At 44.8% G+C, this 22,397-nt stretch overlaps 5 protein-coding genes across 9 annotated transcripts; 2 read left to right on the forward strand and 3 right to left on the reverse strand.

The window, feature by feature from the left end:
• Positions 1–592: 592 nt before the first annotated feature.
• On the reverse strand, positions 593–5,411 carry LOC6591640 (E3 ubiquitin-protein ligase RNF123). The gene is made up of 11 exons (XM_026984909.1): positions 5,223–5,411; positions 4,912–5,158; positions 4,659–4,804; positions 3,862–4,599; positions 3,515–3,797; positions 3,130–3,445; positions 2,664–3,067; positions 2,491–2,604; positions 1,787–2,437; positions 1,125–1,731; positions 593–1,071 (listed from the first exon to the last, which is right to left on the reverse strand). Exons 1-11 carry the CDS (start codon positions 5,384–5,386, stop codon positions 752–754), a joined length of 3,990 nt encoding a protein of 1,329 aa, XP_026840710.1. The 5' UTR covers positions 5,387–5,411; the 3' UTR covers positions 593–751.
• Positions 5,412–6,131: 720 nt separating this feature from the next.
• On the forward strand, positions 6,132–12,582 carry LOC6591641 (transmembrane protein 165). 4 transcript variants are annotated; one of them, XM_026984923.1, is made up of 7 exons: positions 6,132–6,146; positions 8,652–8,949; positions 9,013–9,309; positions 9,369–9,509; positions 10,425–11,000; positions 11,579–11,761; positions 11,865–12,582. In XM_026984923.1, exons 2-7 carry the CDS (start codon positions 8,770–8,772, stop codon positions 12,042–12,044), a joined length of 1,557 nt encoding a protein of 518 aa, XP_026840724.1. In that variant the 5' UTR covers positions 6,132–6,146; positions 8,652–8,769; the 3' UTR covers positions 12,045–12,582. The 4 variants fall into 4 exon arrangements, with proteins under 4 accessions (XP_026840724.1, XP_002017132.1, XP_026840721.1 ...); XM_002017096.2 differs by lacking the exon at positions 6,132–6,146 and adding an exon at positions 6,807–6,845; XM_026984920.1 differs by lacking the exon at positions 6,132–6,146 and adding an exon at positions 6,819–6,840.
• Positions 12,583–13,513: 931 nt separating this feature from the next.
• On the reverse strand, positions 13,514–16,965 carry LOC6591642 (serine protease inhibitor 88Ea). Of its 2 annotated transcripts, XM_026993736.1 has the most exons (3): positions 16,930–16,965; positions 13,999–14,998; positions 13,514–13,935 (listed from the first exon to the last, which is right to left on the reverse strand). In XM_026993736.1, the coding sequence occupies exons 2-3, from the start codon at positions 14,977–14,979 to the stop codon at positions 13,642–13,644; spliced, it is 1,275 nt and encodes a 424-aa protein (XP_026849537.1). In that variant the 5' UTR covers positions 14,980–14,998; positions 16,930–16,965; the 3' UTR covers positions 13,514–13,641. The 2 variants fall into 2 exon arrangements, with proteins under 2 accessions (XP_026849537.1, XP_026849534.1); XM_026993733.1 differs by lacking the exon at positions 16,930–16,965 and having other exon boundaries at positions 13,999–15,150.
• A 933-nt stretch (positions 16,966–17,898) lies between these two features.
• Positions 17,899–19,879, forward strand: LOC6591773 (MAU2 chromatid cohesion factor homolog). Its single transcript, XM_002017098.2, has 2 exons — positions 17,899–19,347; positions 19,412–19,879. Exons 1-2 carry the CDS (start codon positions 17,933–17,935, stop codon positions 19,857–19,859), a joined length of 1,863 nt encoding a protein of 620 aa, XP_002017134.1. The 5' UTR covers positions 17,899–17,932; the 3' UTR covers positions 19,860–19,879.
• LOC6591774 (zinc finger protein 2 homolog) lies at positions 19,874–22,076 on the reverse strand. Its single transcript, XM_026995218.1, has 3 exons — positions 21,932–22,076; positions 20,830–21,868; positions 19,874–20,770 (listed from the first exon to the last, which is right to left on the reverse strand). The coding sequence occupies exons 1-3, from the start codon at positions 22,049–22,051 to the stop codon at positions 20,106–20,108; spliced, it is 1,824 nt and encodes a 607-aa protein (XP_026851019.1). The 5' UTR covers positions 22,052–22,076; the 3' UTR covers positions 19,874–20,105.
• Positions 22,077–22,397: the final 321 nt, after the last annotated feature.

The following is a 22,397-nucleotide window of genomic DNA, read 5'->3' on the forward strand; positions in this document are numbered from 1 at the left end:
AACACCTCTACTTTTTTCTCCACATCATTTATCCACTCAATTAGTAAAATTTTAAATAGTTTAAAATTATATATTTAAAAACAATTTGGGTTAAGCTTATTAATATACCAGAAAACATATTATTTAAAAACTTTAACTCTTTTAGATTTAATTCTGTTGCATAATATTTATATTGAGATTCGCTTTCTAGGAGATCTTCTAAGCATATTGTACTTTAATAACATTTTACATTTAAATGCATAGATTACTTTTGATAACATTAAACATTTTTTAGATTTTATTTTTTATAGATTCCGTTTTTAAAGTGGGAGATCATTAAAAATGTTCCAATTAAATGCATAGACATAGAATATTATTTTTAAATAGTCTTTGAGCAAGGATATGCTCTGATAAAAATGCAGATCTGACTGTTGGAAATCGGTATAGATATACTTATTTTACATGGGCTATGGAATCAGGCAAACGGAGATCATAATGCAGTATTTTGTGCTACTTAGTTTACTTTCAATTAATTGTTCTTTTCTCTTTACATTGCCTTTTTGGCATATCACATCTTAACTAATTTTTCGTAAGCATACAAGCCAAATAATAATTTAACTGAACGAATATCTTTATGGAATACATATATGCATATAGTATGTTTATCTACACTTTAAGCGCAGCAGGTTGTCTTTTAACAGTGACTAGACTTGGTTGGGTTTTCAAGAGGAGTGTCTTTGGTTTAACATCGGTGGGTTTTGGGGCCTGGGTCTTAGGCCGCCTCGGTCAGGGGCGATTGAACGCCCTCGTCGTTGGAATAGATGAGCGTGCCATCCAAAGTTTCAATCGTCTGAATGGTGGTCTTGCAATAGAAACACACCTTGGAGTTCATCAGGTGCTGCATGATGCAGTCGCTGCAGGACTGGTGCCTGCAGGGCGTGAATACTGCCGTGATGGGCTTGGCGCAGCAGATGGGACACAACGAATCCTCCGAAGGCAGTGTTATGTCCGATAGCAGAGTCTGCTTCATGCGCAGACCCTCAATGAGCCGCCGGATATTTTCAATTTCCTCCGAGTTCACGTGAGTGGGAACTGTGTAGAAAAATGGTTCAAGATCTGGCAGCTTTTAGAATCGATTTACTCACAATCCGACAGCGCAAACTTAATAATGGGCGGATCGGCCCGAATGCGCTTTGAGTTGTTGGGAAACGGCACCCTCACATCGTTGGTGAGCGGATCAATGTGAGGCCTGGCGGACGGATCAAAGTTCCCACGCGGTATATTCTTCTGTTCCAGCAGAGGCGTACGTATCTCACCCAAGGCGAACTCCAGCGTGGCAAATTGGAAGCTCGGATCGGTGAGGAAAGCGCGCGATATTCGCGTAACTTTTTGCGGTGTTATATCCATGTCCATCTCGCTGCGCATGAGGGCTAACAGTATGCCCAAGGCGGCTGTAATAATGGGGTAGTGTGTGACCGCATTGAGGTCGGCCGAACACATGTCAACCACAAATTGGAAGCAGCCGGGCGGCACGGTGACCCGAGATAGCACCTGACTGATTAACTGGCAAATTCGATTCAACAGAAGATCGCTATTCGGACGTGAGGGATCTGTAACGATTTCCGGCGACACGGTGATGATCATCTCCAGACACCGCATCAATGACACTGTCAGTTCGAAGCACATGGAGCAGATCTTGAGCTGTTTGGGCTCGAACAGTGTATTCTCCTGGCGCTGGGCAGTGTTTTGGATCTATTAGGGAAGAGAATGAGCGACTATTATTTACTTAAAGTTCTCTGTAGCCTACCTCCTGCAGCAACAGTATGAATTCCGAGAAGGCCCAATTCAGTTGACTCAGCACCGAGTTGAGAAAACTGGTGGCAAATGGTTCATCCTCAATCAGTTTGGATCCAATTAAGCGCTGGAAATACTTCGATGGATTTGCGGGTGCTATATTGTGGAGCAGTCCCGTGTGCGTCTCGTTCCTTGATCGACTGCGGCACAAACCCATATGCAGCGGTTGCGTACCGCCCTGCCAGACACAAGGCTGGCGGGCGTCCTTGTACCCATAGCCCTCGCCCATCCAGAAGCGCAGCAACAGCCAGTTGCTCTGGCCCCACGCCCGATTCTCGTACGGACGCAGTAGGGCACGCACCAGAGCCACTTGGGACCTGCGGGAGGATCGTTCCAGGGCTCGCACCCCGGATTTGTGGCAGGTGAGTGTGCCCAGGGCTTGAAGCAGCGAGTCCTTGCAGGAAGCAAGCACAATACGCGGATCTGCCGAATGGACGCCCAAAAATTCTGCTGCTGAAATGACGGCGCAGTCAGAATCCGTCGCCTCGAACTGGGCTTTCATATCGTGATGGCTAAAGTCCATTACAGCGTCAAGCAGAATAGGTAAGGTATTCACATACACCTCGGGTACGAAGGAGAATAATGGACCCGTGTTTGAGGCACTCTTTAGGGAAGGGTAATATAGTCAATGCATCGATGGAATTCTAACGAGCTCACCGTCAGGGTGCGTATCATACGCTCCAGCATCCAGATGAGCAGGGAACGCCTGTGATTATTTAAGGCCACGCCACGAAGCCAGAGCTGCTTTCTGGACAGCGATATAGAACGGGTCTGCCAGATAATAAAACATGGATAAATCCTTTGCAGTCCTTTCTCTTTGTTAAACTCACCGCAAAAACGTTTTGACGCTGACCGAATTTGGAACGCAGTTCTCCCATTACATGCTGATGTGCATCGTTCATGCAGACATTGGCATGCTGCTCGAGAGCCAGCAGCTTGCGTTCGATGTCCTCGCGGTAGTATTTCGTTTCCTTGAGTACATCGTTCAGTGCAGCAATCTCATCCCTTACAGAAGCTATTTTCACAATATACTTGTGCCCCGCCGAGTAGTAGAACATGATGCAGAGATCCAAGAGATCGCAGAGACTGGCTTCTATATCGACATTGCCTGGCGGTGCTTCTGCGCCCTGATTGCCCCGCGGACTGAGAAATTGCGTAAAGGTGGTGTTGCCGCCCTGCGTGTGTGCAATAACCGCCACGTCGTTCCCATTCTCACCCAGCAGGTAAAGGGCATCTTTAAAGAGAAACAGCATTAGGATAGAGGCATCCCATACATAGATTAAGGCTAACACCTACCCATTGGGTTGCTCCGCAAATTGTTTCGATCCTCATCGTAGATCTGCTGTGTGCGAACCGATCCCAAACGAGCATCTATGTCGGACCTGTGAACTTTGCGCAAATGCGATAGGACGCCGCCCACACGATCAAAGTGCATGTAGTCGAAAGTTCCATCGAAAAAGTAGTCGCTTTTCACCTCCACATTCATGCCGGGCAGCTCCTCCCTAAACATACTGCGAGCCTGATCGATCAGGATGCAGACAAAGGCCAATGCCACCGGAGCGTCCAAGGGATGCTGAATGCTCGACTGCATGAAAAAGAAAGCATGGAAGGGCTGCCCCAATTGGAAAAGTAAATTCAAGTATAAGTTATCTACATTTAGAATAGAGATTATGAGTCGTACCCTCTGCTCCATACTAAGATCGATCACATAGCGACGCAACTTGGACAGAAATATTGTACGACTGGAGGAACCTAGCGCAGAGCCATCTTTATTTATCATCAGCGTACTCAAGAAATCTTTTTGAGCCGCGTAAAGTGGCTCCGTCAACTTGCGCACCTTTTCCACAGCGTTGAGATACTTGTCCTTGGGCCCGTCAATGCCTTCCGTCCAGGCCAAGTGGTCGGGCAGCAGCTCTTCCATAATGTAGAACTCCAGTGGATGGATGTACAGAAAGAATGCGATGCTGGAATTGGAAAAATGGCATTTATCATAGCTTTATGTTGGATATGAATAGTCCTCCTGCTCACCAATGCTTCTTAAATAATTTTCCCTCCAGCAAAAATTTCCTTGTCGGCTCATGCAGGCACAGACAATGCAACACGCTCAGCGCCTGACGATGCTTCTCATAGTCCAGGCCTTGTATCGTGTGCGTATAGGTGGCCAGCAGGGCATTCACCATCTTGCGCAGCACAAACTTGATTTCGTCGCCCTCCATGAAGTTCCAAAAGAGCGATAGCATACCCTGCAGCACACTGTGCGGATTCTCCTTCTCAGCTGTGAGACTGGTCATGCTGGAAATCCTTGCCAGCAGCACATCTTCAATGATATACGGGTCGAAGATCTCGTTCGTAAATCTTTCAATCAACAGGGTGGCAAAGATACAGTAAACTGTCTTCTTGGTGGACACTCGAGCTTCGCTCTGGTTCGCGGAGCCCTTGTACTGAGAATTGTATTTGGAGAAAATGCCAGAAAGGTTTGTGATATAGTTCATCAGCAGATTGGCACGTCGAAGCTTGAGTATGGGCCGAGCCATCAGAGGCAGAAATCCTGGTACTGGATACATGAACGGACGATTGCCGAAGTTCGCCTGAATCCCCTGGGTGTACCCCAGAGAGATGGCTGCATAGAAGGTAATGCCCGGACCCTTCTCCAGCTTATTGAAGGCCACGCCCATCGAGCGCCCATTGCGATAGTACTCAATGAGCTCCTTATCCACATCGAGGGTCACACCAATAATGTCCCCAATCTGCCATTTGTCGCCGTATCTAAAAGGGAGAGACGTTACTAAACATCAGTATTCCAGTTTAAAAAAAAAATGTCCTACTTTTTAGTGGATATATGCCAGATCTGCTGTTTGCTGCCATCATAGCCGTAGCTCAATTTGGTATCCCCAACACCGCTATTTTCATTGAACTGACATGTGCTGGAGGCCCAGCCCATCTGCATGACTCCCTTGGTGTGAAGTTGAACCTAAAAAAAGGTCAAGTTCTCAGTACGTGCGCACGTGCAACTCACACTCCGGCTTCGCATGTGTCATTGACCGATGGCCAGCCCTTTAACCCGTAAATAGAGATTACCTCATACATCCAACGGCCGCCATAAACGCAACAATTTGTTCGCACTGTATTGAAACTACCTTGGGAGCGCAAGGCCAGCCTGTCCGAGGATACGCGCACTGTGGTGGTGTAGTCCACATCGAATATGGTCAAATCGGGCCCAATACGGGACTCTGTCTCCGTATATAAGCGACGAATTTCCTCGTTGCTGTCGGTTTGTATTTGCTGAAATTTGTCGTCCAACCATGTCTTCACGATGCTCATTTGCCTTCACAAAAAGACACAGAGATCAGCTGGGGTCTTTAGACTTTCATATTCAAACAACCACTTACTTTGAAACGGACCACTCGTCCATCTTGAGCGGCTTCGGGTCCGCCACCGTGGAACAATTGGCTCCTTCCAAGTCATCGTCCAAGTCTGAATAGGGATTCTCCTGCTCCAGCTGCTCGAAGATATTTTCATTGAATACTTTTACGAATAATTTAGATATCGACATCTTGGCTCTGTCATATCATTGCTTGCTTTATCGGAAGCACGCTCCTTTCAAAATCAATTCCCCGTCAGGATTCTATAGGCATTAGAGATGAGCAACAGCTGTCTAACGGTGGCAAATATCGAATCACGATGGGCGCGAAATTTCTTATATATTTAATTTTAACATACATATACAAAATAAACTGACCTCAATCCAGAAAGATTAATTAATAAAATAAACCAAATTTACACATCTTAAATATTTTCGAACAGTCTAATATTCAAGCGCAAAATATATCGCAGGATCTGCTCATCTCTATGTATGGCGCGAACAGCTGTTTCAACTGTATACTCCACACTGTCACATCGATAACGGATTTAAAAGATATTTTTCTGGCGAATTACGGGGCTATATATTATTCTCTTCATTATATTTTCACGTCGAAATTGAGTCTTTGAAGGTCCGACCTTATATTTTATTGATCAGCACTCTCCTACAACGCAAAAATGAGTCGTAATTTTGAATGGTCAATAGAAAGGGGTATGAAGAACGGGCAAAAACAGCCAAAGCAAATTGGAAGGTTCGTAAGAACCTCACCTCTAGTTTTTGTATTCAAGATATATTAGGCAAAGGGGGTGGATTTTACCTTGCAAGCGTTGCGTTTTCTGGCCGTGTTGTTTCTTGTCCTTACCCTCTTTTTCCTTCCATTATGTCGCAAATGTGTAGTTACCGTGTATTTTCCTTGTAAGTGTAATAAGCACACATTTTAGAGTCGAAAAAGGTAAAGACGTGTTTTTTTTTTTTGCAACTCCAGCAAATGCGACTAATCTAATTATAGTTACAATTAACTATAATTTGATTAGCGCCAAAACGGGCATTTTTTAACTGTGACAAGTGATTTTCGCGTTTTAATTGCATTTTAAATGAATATCAAATTGTCTGCGTCAGCGGCAAAGTGTTTGTCTTTAGTGATAGTGATGCCAACGCTTGAAACAGAAATGGCTAGATTTGGCTTTAAAACAGCTAAAGCCAATTAAAGTGCCAATAGAAACGCAATGATAACAACAATGCTACTATATGTTGCAGTTTTAATGATTGACTAGGCTTAATTATACGACGCCTGACCTTGTGACTGTGAGGTTTTAATGGAGTAAATTTTAGGCATGGTAGAATTTTGCTATAGCCAAGTAGTCAGTACTAGCGAACGGTGGACGGTGGGCGGTAGGTTGATCACGAAAATAGAAAATTCGCAAGAGAAAAAATAGAAGGGGGAAATAGAAATCAATGCCAAGCCATTCGAAAAAGAAAGAGCATTGAGCATTACAACACGCGAACGTACGGCCCATAAATGAATATTAATATTTCAGTTTGAGCAGCAAATTCTAAGCATTCAATTGATTTATCTGTACAGTTTCCCGACCCGTTTTGATTCTTTTTTTTGCGGAGAGAGCAATCAGCGAGAGTCGTCCGTCTGTGTATGGTTTGTCTTTCTGTGTGTTGTTTGTATTTTGAATTCAGTTTAATAGAACTGGAAATATATGTATTAGTTAATTATTATTACCCCTGTCTCCCCGGACGTTGTTTGTGCAAGTTCAGCTAACTGGTGTAAAGCCGCCCGCCCCCGACAACAGGCTACTGTATCGTATGTCTTATCAGTGCCCACTTGCGTTCTGTTCATTAAGAGTGTCGTTGTCCGACGTAACCGCCTTACTTACATATGTATGTATATACATATATACATGTACATATGTATATACGTAGTAGTCAAGTTCTATGTGGAAAGAAGAACAGGCATGTGTTTGCATAACGAAAGCTCTCCCTCTATGGGCGGGCATCCTCAGACCTTTTGCGTCTTGAAACCACTCCAAACTTGTTAATCTCTTATTTATTGAACAAATAAATATCCACTTTTTCCTCCTCCAAGTTCTCTGTGACGTAGGAGTATGATAAGAAGTACCCATGCCGTTTCATGCATCTTTTTGTCAGATATACGGAATATTCGTCTGATTTTAATACAAACGAAAGGAAAGGTGGTGATGCTGATCAAGAATATATAACCATAATACCCGCTGAAAAAGTATAAGAGCAGAAATTATCATTAACACAGAAAGATGACGCGTAAAAAGAACAGAATGGATGATTTATGATAAGCAAATGGGAAGCCCATGACTGTGGAACATCACAGAAAAGATTCCCCCGCCCAGACTCTTTTGTCAACAAGAATTGCTCATATCATACGGATATTAAATAAAATAAACTCCCCTCTGTTTGTGGGGTTTACTTATAGCAAATATATACTTCAGGATATGAAAGAAAATCTTAGTCATGATTCTGTCAAATAATTGTTAGAATTATCTCTGAAATGAAAACCAGATAACAGTACCAATGCCTAATTTCCAATTGTAATGAGACTGAAACTATGCTGAATATGGAAAACTGTAGCATGAAAGAATAAAATCATGAATTTACACTTGTGTATACATATTTATGTAGATAGCAATCACATTTTTTGTGAAACTGTTGTCGGTCACGTATTTATACCCTATCTCTAGAGGGCTCTTCAATTGAAAATACAAAAAATTAATTGAATAAAAATTGGCCCGACTAAACGATTCTTCCGAATATTTCTTTCTTTATTTTCAAGAAAATATGGCTTCCAAATTATTTGTAGAAATATAAATTTAAATAAATAAAATAATAAATAAACTTGCACGCTCTGTATCCACCTTTTCGGTTAGAATATCATATTTGTTTAGACCTTCCGCGTGGAGGTTAATTTAAAAGAAAAAGATAATAAAAGACAAACCTAAATATTTGTGGCTAAAGCATCCCAGAGAGATATGCCAGAGATATAAAAAGAGTAGATTCCCCGCAGAGTATTAGGTATTCTGGGTGAACGAATATCCCCCGAAAACATTATCTAATCGATGGTTGAAGTGCCGCTGCCGTTGCCTGTACCTCTGACGTATTGAATGGTCTGTCGAGCGGCCGGATCATAGCAGATCTTATGTTATAGAGTTCTTAATTACCTAATAGGAGTCTCTGCCTGCCTGTGGAAGCAGCTACTTTTCGGTTGACCATATCAGACGACACTTGTCGCAGTACGAGGCAGCCTGGCCTTATCTCTGGCCGGCCTGACATTCGCCTGCTATCGAGCTCAGATTTTACTTGGCCAAACACAGACATGCACACAGGCAATTTTCTGTGTTTGCCATATACAAATAAAGCCGCTGGAGAACACTTTTTGCCTGATTAGCGAACCGATTCTGACTTCATTTCTTTGCAGTCGGTCACACGAAACGGACACGTCATATCGTTACCACGGATAACCCAGAGAAGAAGAACACGAATACCATTTGCATGAGGCTGGCTTAAAGAGCGGATACAGCACAGACAGCACCAAGATGTCACAAAATCAATCCTACTTCTGGCAAACCACCAGAAACAATGTATACCTGAAGCGTTCCGCCAAATGGCACATGGCGCTGGCCCTGATGGTGGTCCTCACATTCTCGACGATATGTGCGGCAGAATTTCAACATGAAAACGAAGACAATGTGGCCGTACAATCGGGAATACAGAGCGTAAGTCCATTGACCATACGGTCGATTCGATTTCATTATCTTATTTCTGTGATATTTTTACAGGGCGTGGTGGAGGATCAATTGGTTGGGAACAGAGCAACGGACCTAAATGAATTACCAGATAAACCCACAGATACGGATCATCGGCAGGCCAAGGGCAAGGGGAATTTTATCGATGCGTTCACAGCATCGATATCTGTTATACTTTTAACAGAACTAGGCGATAAGACATTCTTTATTGCTGCCATAATGGCCATGCGCCATCCCCGTTTGATTGTCTTTGGCGGTGCTATTGCCGCCTTGGCCCTTATGACGGTACTCTCATGCGTATTTGGCATGGCAGCGAACTTTATTCCTAAGGTAGGTTTCGATTTCCTTCGGAATAGGACTGTAACCCTAAACTCTTTGTTTCTCTACAGATTTATACGTATTATATCTCAACTGCATTATTTTTAATATTCGGCTTGAAAATGCTGTACGATGGCTACAAGATGAAACCAACCGATGCTCAAGAGGAGCTCGAAGAGGTCCAAACCGATTTGCGTAAGCGCGAAGATGAGGTAAGTTCTGTTTTCGCATATTTTGGATATTGTTAATTATTAGTAGTTATATGTTGTAGTTCCCTTCTTACTGTATCCAAGTAGTTTTTGCTTGTGGCATATCTATATCTATTATTTTTTTTAAGTTGACTTTACGCTTTTGTTAATAGCTCGCTTGATATGTGGTTTTCTATTATTAAGCCCTGGCAATACTGTACAGAAACAATCGAAATGCAAGGCCAAAGCGATCACTTCATAAACCTTAGCCTTGGTATTCAAAATCCAATTTGAACTTCAGTACGCTATTTCAATCTCATTTTCTACACGAGGGTCGCGAACAATTACAAATACTAATCCAACACGAGCCCCGAAGCTTTCTCATAATTTTAATTATAGCTTAGTTGCATGGGAATACAAATTATTTAATTAACCTCTCGACCTTAAAAAATCCACAAGCTGGCGTCGTTGCGGAATGTTGGCATTGAAACAGCACAAGGGTTGCCACAACTCTCATTTTCTCTGGCTTTAAATTGTTTATTTTCTTCCTGATTTGTTTTATGTTACAAACGAAAAAAAAACACACCACACACATACACATAAGCCTAATATGTGACTAATTGCACGTCTTCCGCATATCAACAACCAAAGAGTTTTTTGCAAAATTTTTTATAAAAAAAAAAATACTAAAACAAAGAAACGTTTGATATGGAAAAGCTTTTTGCCAGAAGACAATTCCACCTGAATATTAATCAAAAACCCAAACATAAATTTCTGAAATCAAATCTAAGCTAATGCAAATTTTAATTATTTTTTCTTTCAAACAAAAAAAATATAAAACGATTTAAATTGATTTGAAAACTGATTCGAAAACCTAAACCAATAAACTACCTAAAAATTAAAACAAATAAATGCTGAATTATGCGATAATTTCTCTAGTTGCTGCGCAAGGCAACGCGCAAGTACGAGGATACGGAGACCAAGCGAAAGAATAGCAACTCGGACAAGGAGGATGCCAGCGAGCAGGCTCTCATCCATGGCCGCAACTCCATTGTTATTGTCCCCGGCTCGGGAGCCGGCAACGACTCCGACATGCAGCATCGTCAGCGACGCAACAATAACAATAATAACACCACCAATTCTACTAGTAAGCAAAGTAGCTGTGATAAAACTGGCAACGATGATGGCGACGACTACCGCGAGTCCGAGGTGTTCCTCAAGGATGGCAATCGCATTGTGGAACAGCTCAAGCTGAAGACCTTCCACAGCAGCAGCCCGTCGCACTCGGCGGCATCATCGAACCAGACCGAACAAACCCAATGTGAAAGCCCACGCAACAATCTGAATCTGAACGGCTCCTCCTCCGTGGCGGGTGATCTGACTGATCCGGAAACTGGGGTGGCGCTGGAGCCGCGTGCTCCCCTGGCCGGACACGAGAGCATGCATAGTCTGAGTGGCAGCTTGAATGGCGGCGAGGACCTGGCTGGCACCGGCAATGGCACTCTTAAAGCACGGGTTAGGCCACCATAATAAGAACATATAACTATGAAAGCCATAACCGACCATAACTACTGTGGTTGTTTAATTTTCATATTCGTTTCACATGCTTGTTGCCCTCAAAAAACTGACACATTCAAACACACATACACGAAATACAGTGACACCTTCGCAGTCACATCACCATCCTCAATCATCGAAAATCGAAATTAGTTCCATTGTTCATCGATTTACTTTTAAAAATTTTTATTTTGGTAATTATTTTAAGTCGGATTTGGAGTATGGTTTGTGGGAGTCACTGTACTTTGGTCCACCCATTCCCGCACCACACTGTTTCATTCTCATGCATTCCGTACAGTGTTCCAACTCATCTCATGGATTTTTTGCATGTTTTCTTGAAGTGATCGTTTTCTTGCTTATTACATTTTTGGTTTTTCCCCCACAGAAAATTGTTCGTTTCCTGTGACAAAAAGTCTTTCGATGTTTATGATTTGCAATTCCTCTTGTTTGCGCACATTTTCATCGACATTTTCTTATGGGCTTTCGCCCCATAATTTATCCACCTAATCCTGAATGGTATATATTTTCTCTTGTAGCTGGACCGTGATGTGAATGCTGCTCTTGTCCATGATGCCGAGAGTGGTCGTCGTCGTCCGCTGCAGCGACGTGGTGCCGGCTACTTCACCTGGCGCATCTTGGCCCAGGCCTTTACGATGACTTTCCTCGCCGAGTGGGGTGATCGCTCTCAGTTGACCACCATTATTCTCGCTGCCAGCAAGGTATTCATTTTTATGCTGCAATAAATCTATCACACAGCTTATAATATTCTAAACTAATTTAACTAGTTTCTATACTAATTAAATCCCATTTTGCACATTCCAGGACGTTTACGGCGTAATTGCTGGCGGTATTATTGGCCATTGCATCTGCACTGGCCTGGCTGTGATTGGAGGTCGTCTGGTGGCTTCCAAAATCTCTGTGCGCACTGTCACCATTGTTGGTGGCATCGTATTCATTGGCTTCGCTGCCTACGCTGTTCTCATGCCACCCGATGACTTGTAGACAACCAACAAAGAGATTTGCCGCCCGTTGACGACCACCACAAAAAATATATATATTCAAGATTTAGTTATAGTTAAGACCACTGTTTATTCGAGGAGCACCAGGCATTGCTTAATGTTAAAATGAATATTGGATTCGCTTGCTAACCGAAAACCTAACCTAATCGAAAAAACAAAAGTGCCTTCAGTGCTTTTCGCCTCGGCCATGACATATTTAAAAATTTAGTCCCACAATGAATTTCGTTTTTGCCCCTGGCTGCCCTTTGCCAATAGCCAGCCTCACTGTATGTCCCATTGTCTAGTATTGATTTGAATGTTCATTTATGTGTTTAGTATTAAAGTTGAAAGTTGATTATATTGTACATACGCGTGCTGGTGTAACCAGGTTGCCTAGGCTCCTCCTCAAAGTTGAAACAAAACCAGCCCTTCTCTTCTATGCATGTTTACTTAAAAAACCCCCACAATGAAACTTTGTACAATTGATTATTTATGCGATTTTTGTATGAAGAATTTAGTAAATTGAGCAAAACTAAAATGTACAAATGGTGTTTGAATTGGTGGAGTGAAATGAACAACTGGATGGATCTTAAAAGCCGCGTCTTTTCATCGCCATTAAGGGAATAACCCCTTAATGCCTCATCTGCAGATAAGACGATTCGAGCCTGCGAATCCGCAGACACAACACATCGTGAGTCACGTGGGGGAAAAGCACAATACCCAGTATTCAGTCATATGTAATCTTATGTCTTCAACAGCTTATATTCCTGCACTCCGTCCATCTTTTTTCCACATAATGATAATAATTCAATCTGTTTCCATAGCGCACATTCGATTATACATATATCCCTCTTCCCACCAACGAAGTACTTTCGACTGTTTTATCTCGCTCACTCCGCTAGAGGTCGCCTCTAGAAGCGGGTGGCAGGGAAGTGAGCCAGGGGAGCTCATCTATTCCTAATTCTTAAATATAGTAGACACTATAATTCTTTATCATTTTGAATCTTCGGGTATTCTTGTATCTTTAAAATTATTGATGCCACAGAATTTTTTACTTTTGCGGAAGGGTGCATGCACAAATTTTGAAATACACTTGTTTCTGTATGATATCACAGGGGTCTGGATACAAAATTGGTTTGCTCTAGCTCTTATAGTCTCTGAGAACTAGGTATCAAACAAGACGGATAGACAGACATGGGTATATCGACTCAGCTATTGATGCTGATCAAGAATATATATACTATATGTGTTCGGAAACTCTTCCTTTCTTCCTCTTCCTTAAAAACATCCACTTTCGCCAAAAAAGTAATATACCACTATATTCATTTTGAGTATCGGGTATAAAAAATCTCTAGGCTCTTTAAAGGTCACTGTACCTCCGGATGCCATATTGATTGCTGGGATGACCCTCGTGAATCAACTCTTCTTTGTGCCTTATCGGGTCGGTGCCTTTTTCAGAGCGATAAAATGACGTCACTTGTTATTGGCATAATTTATTATCGTACATATATAATTAAACGTTTACATCGTCATTTACAGTCGAGGCAGAATTTAGAATTTAGGTTAATTAGGAAATAACAAGGAGAAGTAGGATCGCGGATTTACTGTTTTATTGTCTTGGGATCGCGATAGATGCCCGTGAACAGGATCGCCTTGGAGGCGTGATCCCAGATGAGGAACACGAACGGATGGTTGCACTCGAACTTGGTGGGCTCGATGGGTCGGGCCGAGCGGTAGCTGACCAAAACAGTGGCGGCCGCCGCCGTGCTGCCCTCCTCATCGACCTTGATCTTGGCCACATGCTTGGCATCGCCAAACGAAACGCTCCGATCGGTGAAGTCATGGAAAGTGGCAGTCGGTTCGAATATCTTGGTGATTCCCATTTTTGCGAGTATCTAAGAGATTAAATTTATAGATTAGTAGAGTTAAACGTGGAGCAACATGTGTTCGTGGCTTACGGGGACCAATTCCAGACGCTGCTCGAACTCAAACTTGGGTATCGACACCTCAATCTCACGTGGCATGGCATTGTCGAGGGACTCCTCCAGGGTTTTGGCATTCAGGCGGGACAGTACGTCCTCCAGGGATCCGCTATTGAAGGGTGGCAGCACCACTACCATGGACATGTTAGAGTTTGTCTCCTCATCCTCCTCGGCCTCGTTATAGGATGTGCGGTAGGGCATCTGCAGGACATGGGCACGCAGCTGCTCATCCACGTTATGCAGGAAGGTACCTTTCTGGTGCATCATGGGCACAAACGAGGCGTTCGTGCTGGACGTATAGAACGGCTTCTGTGCGGTGTTGTTAACCTCAAACTTGCTGACCCACTGGCCCTTGAAGTAGGCTGCATTGGCCAGAGCCAGTTGGGTGCGGGCATCGATGTCGCCCGGGGCCAGCATGTCCTTGATCTGATTGTGCGTCTCGGAGGCTATCCAGTCATTGATCTGAATGCGCGACTCCTCGGGCTTACCCTTGAAGTCCAGCTTCACGATTTCGTCGCTGAAGCGGGTCTCCAGGCAGCTCGCCAGAATCGTTTCCTGATCGAAGTACATGCGATCCGCCGACGAGAACTCCAGTGGCGACTTCCTGGACCTGGTCTCGCGGTTCCGCTTCTCCAGGCTGTAGGCGCTGCGCACCATTTCCTTGGACTCGGCCCAGTCCAGGTGAAGGACGCTGCTCAGCTGCTGCTCCGTCTCGCCGGTGGCCCCAAAGTAGGCCAGCAGCAGGGCATGGTAGGTGCTGTACGGCGAGAAGAACACGTTGTCGTTGGGCGTGGACGTGCGGATCACGTCCAGCATGGATACGGCAAAGTTCTGCTGACCGCGGTACAGATTCAGGCGCTTCCCCAGGAATTTGTTGTCGGGCTTTACGCTGCATAGATCGGCGCTGAGGAAGGCCGGGAGCAGCACCAGAAACAGGGACAGGCTAAGGAGTTTCATTCTGTTTGCTACGGGGTATCTGTTGGTTGGCAGGAGGAGAGGAAGGCCTATTAATTAGTGACCTTGAACTGTGGGCGGGTCTAATATTCAGCGCTCGGGCGTTATCTGTTGCCCCTACGTGACTGGAGCTCAAGATTTTGTTTGCTTGACAATTTATGTTCCGACGACGTGATTAGAGAGACTGACTGGAGAGCACTCAATGTGGCTAAATTTATGCAGGTTCCAGGCAGAGTTGACATATAATTCTCCCTAAAAACAGATCACCGAATTTCTTATCACCTTAGACTCATGAAAAGTTTCCCCTGAAAAGCCATAGATCATGGCAGTAATGAGGTTCAATTTGGGTTTTCCAAATAAATCAAAGTAGGTGGCAGCCCTGCTGGCAAGCGTAACAACACTCATTTAAAACCGCTTAAGCCGAATCGGGCGGATGATTCACTCCAAAGCAAAGCTTTCCCACTGCGTACAGTTATAAGTAGATAGGTATTTATCTTTAAGCGACTGACAATTGCAACATCTCTCTGCAGGCCGAACAAAAGTGAAAGTTTCCCCCATCTCCCATGTCCCCCTGCACTGGAAATTCGCAACTATATTGCTGTTGCTGTTGTTGTTGTTGTTGCTGTCATACATAATGAACCGTTGCTTTGTGCATGCACCGAAGCGAGCATAAAAGAGCAACAGCTAGAGAGAGAGAGAGAGAGAGAGAGAGAAAAAGCTTAAGTACTGGCTAGACTAGGCTTGAAGATATCTTTTATGTGGTCTCCCTGCGGAATTTAGTATCTCTTTTGTATTGTCATTGGTATTGCCAGTGGGCTTAGATTACATATTGACCCAACAAAAAATATATACATATACATACATATATGTATACCCCAGAGCAATAGTGCGTAAAATATTGTTGCTGGCAAAGCTGGCGCTGTTCCGTTTAGCCAGAAATTTAAGCGCCAGGCTGCAGCTTTTGTACCAGCTGAGCGGTGACGATGTCGCTAACGATTGCGTGATTGCAGCAAAGCAATGAAAATGGCTTTTGTATTAAAAATAAAAAACCCAAAATTAACATTTCCAGTAACCGGTTGCAGATTCAGAGCAGAGCCAGATACAGAGACAGAGGCCCTCCAGAGATCGAAGAGACACCGCCGACACAACGTGATTCATGACGGGACAAATAAATGGTCGGCGCTATACACCCGTATTTTAGCGCGTGTATGCTCATTGTTGACCCTGTACGAGTATTGGCGATTTTGTAATTGGTTTTTCTGCTGTTTGTATTTTTACTGTACGAGTATATTGACGTATTGTTTGCGTGATGCGCGCCTGCGCCGCCGCCATTGAAGCTCTTGCGATCTGCACCCACTTGTAGTTGAAGTGGGAGACGAGACGGGTTTTTGGGAAAATCCCAATTATTGAACAACAATTTATTATGAATACTCGTAGGGGAAGACTCTCAGGCTGTCAGCTTAAAAAGCTGCACTGAACTTGGCTTTAAATAGATCTTTATTGTTTTATTGGAATTGCTATATTTCTTGTTTAGTTTTTTTATTCTTGCGAATTTCTGTGAACTCTTGTGTCACCTTCCTGGAATTCTTCGCGATTCCTTGAAACTGACCTCCGATTGATCTCATTCAAGACCATTTAAAATCAATGCTGATAACAATTCCAATTGAAACGCTGCTTCATTGGAAACTCCGCGGAAAAAATCCAAAAAATTATTATAAATACGAAATAGCGCAATTCATTGCCTCATTTAAATTGCGGGCGACAAATATGTACATTCAATTACATTGATATACGCGTATACAGACACACAGGGCACTGAGGCATATAGATATGCTGATTAAAATTGCGAAATTATACTACAAAAAGGCTAAGACTCGCGCTGGGTTCAATCTTTCTAACACAAATATTTGTACTATAACTACCGATGAATAACAATTCAGTAATATAATGTACCTTATTTTATATACAGAAATTGTTACGGAAACTTGTCCGTGGCGGTTGCGTTTTTTAACTGAATTGAATTTAATTATTAAAATGCAAAAGCTTCCCAAGCGCGGCTTCGGTGTATATATATTGGTTGATATCGATAGCCAGCAGTTTTCAGCTGTTTTAAGAGCTTTGCGATTATAATGGGCGTATGACACTAGACTTTGCTAACTGATTTACTGTAAAAACAAAGCAGCGGAAGAGAATCACTTTTATGATCTAGTTTTGCTACTCTAACTGGATCTGCTGGTTAAAGACATAATGAATGCATACGCGACCTTGATCAGGGATCAGTGATTCCTTACAATACTTGTACTGAACGCACATGATTATTAAGAATGAGATATGTCAAATAAATTTATCCATAATGATTTTCAGTACGATACCTTAATTATGTTAATAGTAATACGTTTGCGACGGCCTGATGTATCATAGGCGTTTGTCCGTTGTCACACAATAATGGTATCTGATAAAGTAATACATTTTCTATACGATTGGCTAATTTTTAAAAATGGAGCCATTTGAGACCAATGGAAGACCTAAAATATCTCTCATCTCTCCCTCAAGCAAAAATCGTGGTCACCTCCAACCGGCAGCAGTTAGATGAGAGGCTCAAGCTGAGGTTCCCCGTAGGGACTCAGGGCGTTGGGCGTAGTAACATATCACATTGGGGTTCCTGCGAACACAATTATCTATACTCCCGCGCATTTTTTTAATTCCACAAATGGCCTTCCTTCGATATAGTCCGCGATAGCTGGCCGCCGGTAGTAGAATTTCATCGCTGAACATATCGGTAAAAAACGTAATATCGATCTGTTCACCGGTCACAACTATCGACTGCCGCTTTTTTCATCCCTAAGTGCAGAGTTTACCAACACTAGTAAGCAACCACCGCTATCGCTGTCGCGAAATTGACAACAAAACAAAATTGGGCGATAAACAAACCGAATTTGTTAGCAAATTAGAAACTATGAGTACAACGAACACCGCGGCAGCGTCCCAGGACGCCTGCTACATATCGCTGCTCGGCCTGGCCGAATACTTTCGAACCTCCCAGCCGCCAAACGTGAAGAAGTGCATCCAGTGCCTGCAAGCGCTCTTCACATTCACGCCGCCATCAAAAGTGGAAGCGCGAACGCACCTACAAATGGGACAGATCCTGATGGCGTACACAAAGAATATAGACATGGCGAGGCAGCACCTGGAGAAGGCCTGGAACATTGCGGAGCCGCTGATGAATTTCGATGATGTGAAATTCGACACTGCGTCGGTTTTGGCCCAACTGCATCTGCAGACGGACCAGAGCTCCCACACGGCCAAGGCCATGTTGCGGCGGGCGGTGGAACTGTCACAACACAACGTCTACTGGCACTGCAAACTGCTGCTCCAGCTCTCACAGATCCATGCCAGCGATCGGGAATACTCGCTCGCGTCCGAATTGCTGGCCGTGGGCGCCGAGTCTGCGGAAGAGGCGGGGGCCACGTACCTGAAAGTGCTCTTTCTGCTCTCCCGAGCCATGATCCTGATGATAGAGCGGAAAACGAACGATGTTCTGGCACTGCTGAACACCGCGGGACAAATAATCGACAATAACATACCTAATCCGCACCAGAAGGAGTATCTGAAAGTGTTCTTCCTTGTCCTGCAGGTCTGCTACTACCTGGCCCTGGGCCAGGTGAAGACCGTCAAGCCCAGCCTTAAGCAGCTCCAGATGTCGATACAAACGATAATGGCACCCAACTGGCCGACGGACGAGGCCATCTTTGGAGCCAATCAACTGGAGATGTTTGTGTGGCTTCCGAAAGAGCAGCTCTACGTACTCGTTTACCTCGTTACCGTGTCCCACTCGATGATGGCCGGGTACATGGACAAGGCGCAAAAGTACACGGAGAAAGCTTTGACACAGATCGAAAAACTAAAGATGCAGGAGGACAAGCCCATCCTGTCGGTGTTCAAGGTGATCCTGCTCGAGCATATCGTGATGTGCCGCATGGTAATGGGCAACCGAGAGCTGGCCATAAGAGAGATAGCGGCCGCCCGGGATGTCTGCCTGGCTGTCCCACATCGGAGTCTGCTGAAGCGGCACTCGGCACAGCTGCACTGCCTCATCGGGTTGTATTCGATGTCCACGAGTTTCTTTGAGCACGCCGAACGACAGTTTCTGGTCTGTGTGAACGAGACGACGGAGCGGGACCTGAAACTCTTTGCCAATCTCAATTTGGCCATTATCTATCTGCGGACCAAGCGGGACGCGGATCTGAAGCAAATACTCGATGCCGTCTCGACGGAGAACACGCACACGTACAGCAGCCAGGCGCTGATGGGTGGCTTCTACTATGTCCAGGGGCTGCATGCCTTCCACAAGAACAGCTTCCATGAGGCCAAGTGAGTGCCGGATCGAGTAATCCTGCAGGCCAGACATTTATTAATCCTTTATCCTGCTTTACAGGCGATTTCTGAGGGAAACCCTCAAGATGGCCAATGCCGAGGACCTGAATAGATTGACAAGCTGCTCGCTGGTGCTCCTCTCGCATGTTTTCCTTAGCATTGGCAACTCCAAGGAGAGCATGAACATGGTGACGCCGGCCATGCAGCTGGCCAGCAAGATACCCGACATACATGTCCAGCTCTGGGGCTCGGCAATACTCAAGGATCTGCATCGCATGTCGAAGGATGCGCAGCACGAGAAGGACGCCTATGCGAATCATGTGAAATACTCGGAGAACCTGATAGCCGACCAGCGAAAGTGTGTCCAGAGTGCGCACCATGAGCTGGTCAATTGGTTCCAGGGCGATCCGCCCGTAACGAGCGGTGCCGCCGCCCTCATACTGTCCGAAATACCCACCACCTCAGCCCTGCAGCCGACGACGGGGCAGCAGTTCGGACAGTTCTATTAACGATTCAGATGCAATTTATGTTTAAGGATCTTTCTTTTATTTTTACCAACCTTTAGGCGTATAAGACTAAAAGATGCTCTTCAAAAAATGTCTAATTTGTCGTAGATTCCCGCAGGGAGGTGGACGTGTGTGCTTAAAGATACCTTTAAAATCTATCTGTGGATATGATTTGTCTGAATGATCAGGAGTCGGTGTCAGTGTCGTTTCTGTGATGTGCATATTAACCTAATTCTTCTTTTATATCCCTTATAGCATCAATGCCGAATCCGTCACTTCAGTGAGCTCATCATCCAGGGTCCCCCCATTCCCATTCTCCTTGTTGCTGAGCAGCGTAAAGTGCATTAAGCGCTTGTCCTCCTGTTCGTGTATGGCCAAATGTGTGCGCATTTCTGGCATTGATTTGAACTCCTCGCTGCACACCGGACAAATGTAGATCTTGTCGCCCTGATGTGTCTTCTGATGCATCTGGCAATCGCCGCGTTGTGTGAAGGTCTTCGAGCAGAAGGGGCACACATAGGGACGCTCGCCCGTGTGGGTGCGTCGATGATTCTTGAGTACATTGAGCGCCGTAAAGCGCATGGGACACAAGTCGCAGGCATAGGGTCGCTCGCCGGTGTGTTTCCGCTTGTGCTTGGCCAGCGAGCAGCTCGTCGTAAACTTGGACATGCACACCTCACACTCGAACGGCTTGACGCCGGTGTGGGTGCGGGCATGGGAGGTAAGCTCCGCTTTGGTTACAAACGAATGCGGACACTCGGTGCACTTGAAGCTCTTGATATCCGAGTGACGCAACTTGTGCTGGCGCAGATTGGCATTTTGGGTGAAGCTCTTGCCACAAATATTGCACAGGAACGGCTTCTCCCCGGTGTGGATGCGCATGTGATCCCGCAGGGTTGATAGCATGGTAAACACTGCAAAAAGTAACCAATCAGAAAGGATTGAGGGCTGTTTTTCAAGCGGAATCTCTTACCCTTCTTACAAACACTGCACTGATTGCGCAGGTTCCTTTTGTGGCCCTGCACCATGTGCTTGCCCAGCTGCTCCTTGGAATCGTACAGCATTCCGCACTCCTGGCAATTGAATGTGCCATGGGTGGCCTGGTGCTCGGCCAGATGTTCGGGGGAAACGAACACTCGCTCGCATTCGTTGCAGGGATAATTGCGATTGATGCACCCCTTCTGTCGCCGATGTATCATCAGGGATTTCTCCAAGGCAAAGCCAGCATTGCAGCGATCACACTGATACTTTAGATCCATTATTTCTCCATGGGTGATGCTGACCTTGATCAGTTTTGGGAGCGGTGCCACCATTTCTTTTGTGGATTGATCTTCAGTTTGTTTTTCGGCCTGGCGACGTCGTGAGGTTCTCTTGGCCTGTGTTGGCAGAGATTTTGCCTCTGTCTCTGAGTCTTCTAGTTCCCGCTTGGGTGACTGCTTTACCTGCTCCTGCTGTTGAAGAAGCAGTTTGGCGACACTTTTTCGTGTCCTCATCTGCGGTTTGGAAGTCTGTGCGGGTTCGGGTGTCTCTGTATCGCTGTCGGGGGCCTCGAATAGGGCTATATTACATTCTGTTATCTTCTGGGTCTCGGGCTCGAGTTTATACACAGTGGTATCTTTTTCATTTTCCTCCTTTTCCGCAGCCTCTACGGGTAGCTCGTAGTCAAAAACCTCACACTCTTCGCCGTCTTCTTCTGTATCCTCCTCTTCGGGGGCAGAGCTAGACTTATCTATACTGGTATTCTGTGCGGCATCTGTGGTGGGAACAGACGTGGTCTGCACTCCAGTTGTGGCTGTAGTCGGGGCACAGGGTTCGGTGGTCTGTACGGCCTTCTCGGCAGAGTCCACAAACTTTGTGGGGGCGAAATCGGGCTCCTCCGGCAGGGCATTTGGCAGCAGCTGGCGAAGGGTTCGACTGGAGTTTTCGCACTTGATCTTAAACGTGTAGCAGTGGTTTATTTCACTCAGGCAGCTCAGGCAGACCCGTTTGGGCAGATTATCCTCGGGGCGCGGCTGTCAAATGGAAGGATTAGGATTGTTGCGGTTTTGTTTTTATCGTCTGACGCCTTCGCGTACCTTCGTTTTGGTGAACTGCTTGAGCATATCGGCCAGGCAGCTGCCTACTCCGCCCTCATAAATGGATAGAAACGGCCCAGTCAGACTCAAGCAGGTCAGGCAAATCTTCTCCACATCCATTTTATGGACAATTTCTGCGAAAACAACAATTAAAAGAAAATCCAAACACCAGCAGCAGCAGACGGCGCGTTTGGCGTTGCCAGGTGTAGCAATTTTCTAGCAATCAACTTTGAAAATAGCCAGAACTAGCTATAAAAAAGCTAAACTGTGCAGCACGAACTGAACTTCAATTGTTTTAATTCAGATTTGTGCTTATATTAGATAAATGGGGCCTGTTCTCAATCTGCAATTATTTTGCCCATGCTCATATTAAATATTTGTTTGAATATTGTATTTTATTTTTATTGTTGTATATATATATTATTATATACATATTTTAAAATGGAAAAAGGCTAACAAGCAGTTC

The sequence above is a fragment of the Drosophila persimilis genome, unplaced genomic scaffold, assembly GCF_003286085.1.
Source record: "Drosophila persimilis strain 14011-0111.01,24,50 unplaced genomic scaffold, DperRS2 tig00000000-arrow-pilon, whole genome shotgun sequence".
Classification (NCBI taxonomy): Eukaryota; Metazoa; Arthropoda; class Insecta; order Diptera; family Drosophilidae; genus Drosophila; species Drosophila persimilis.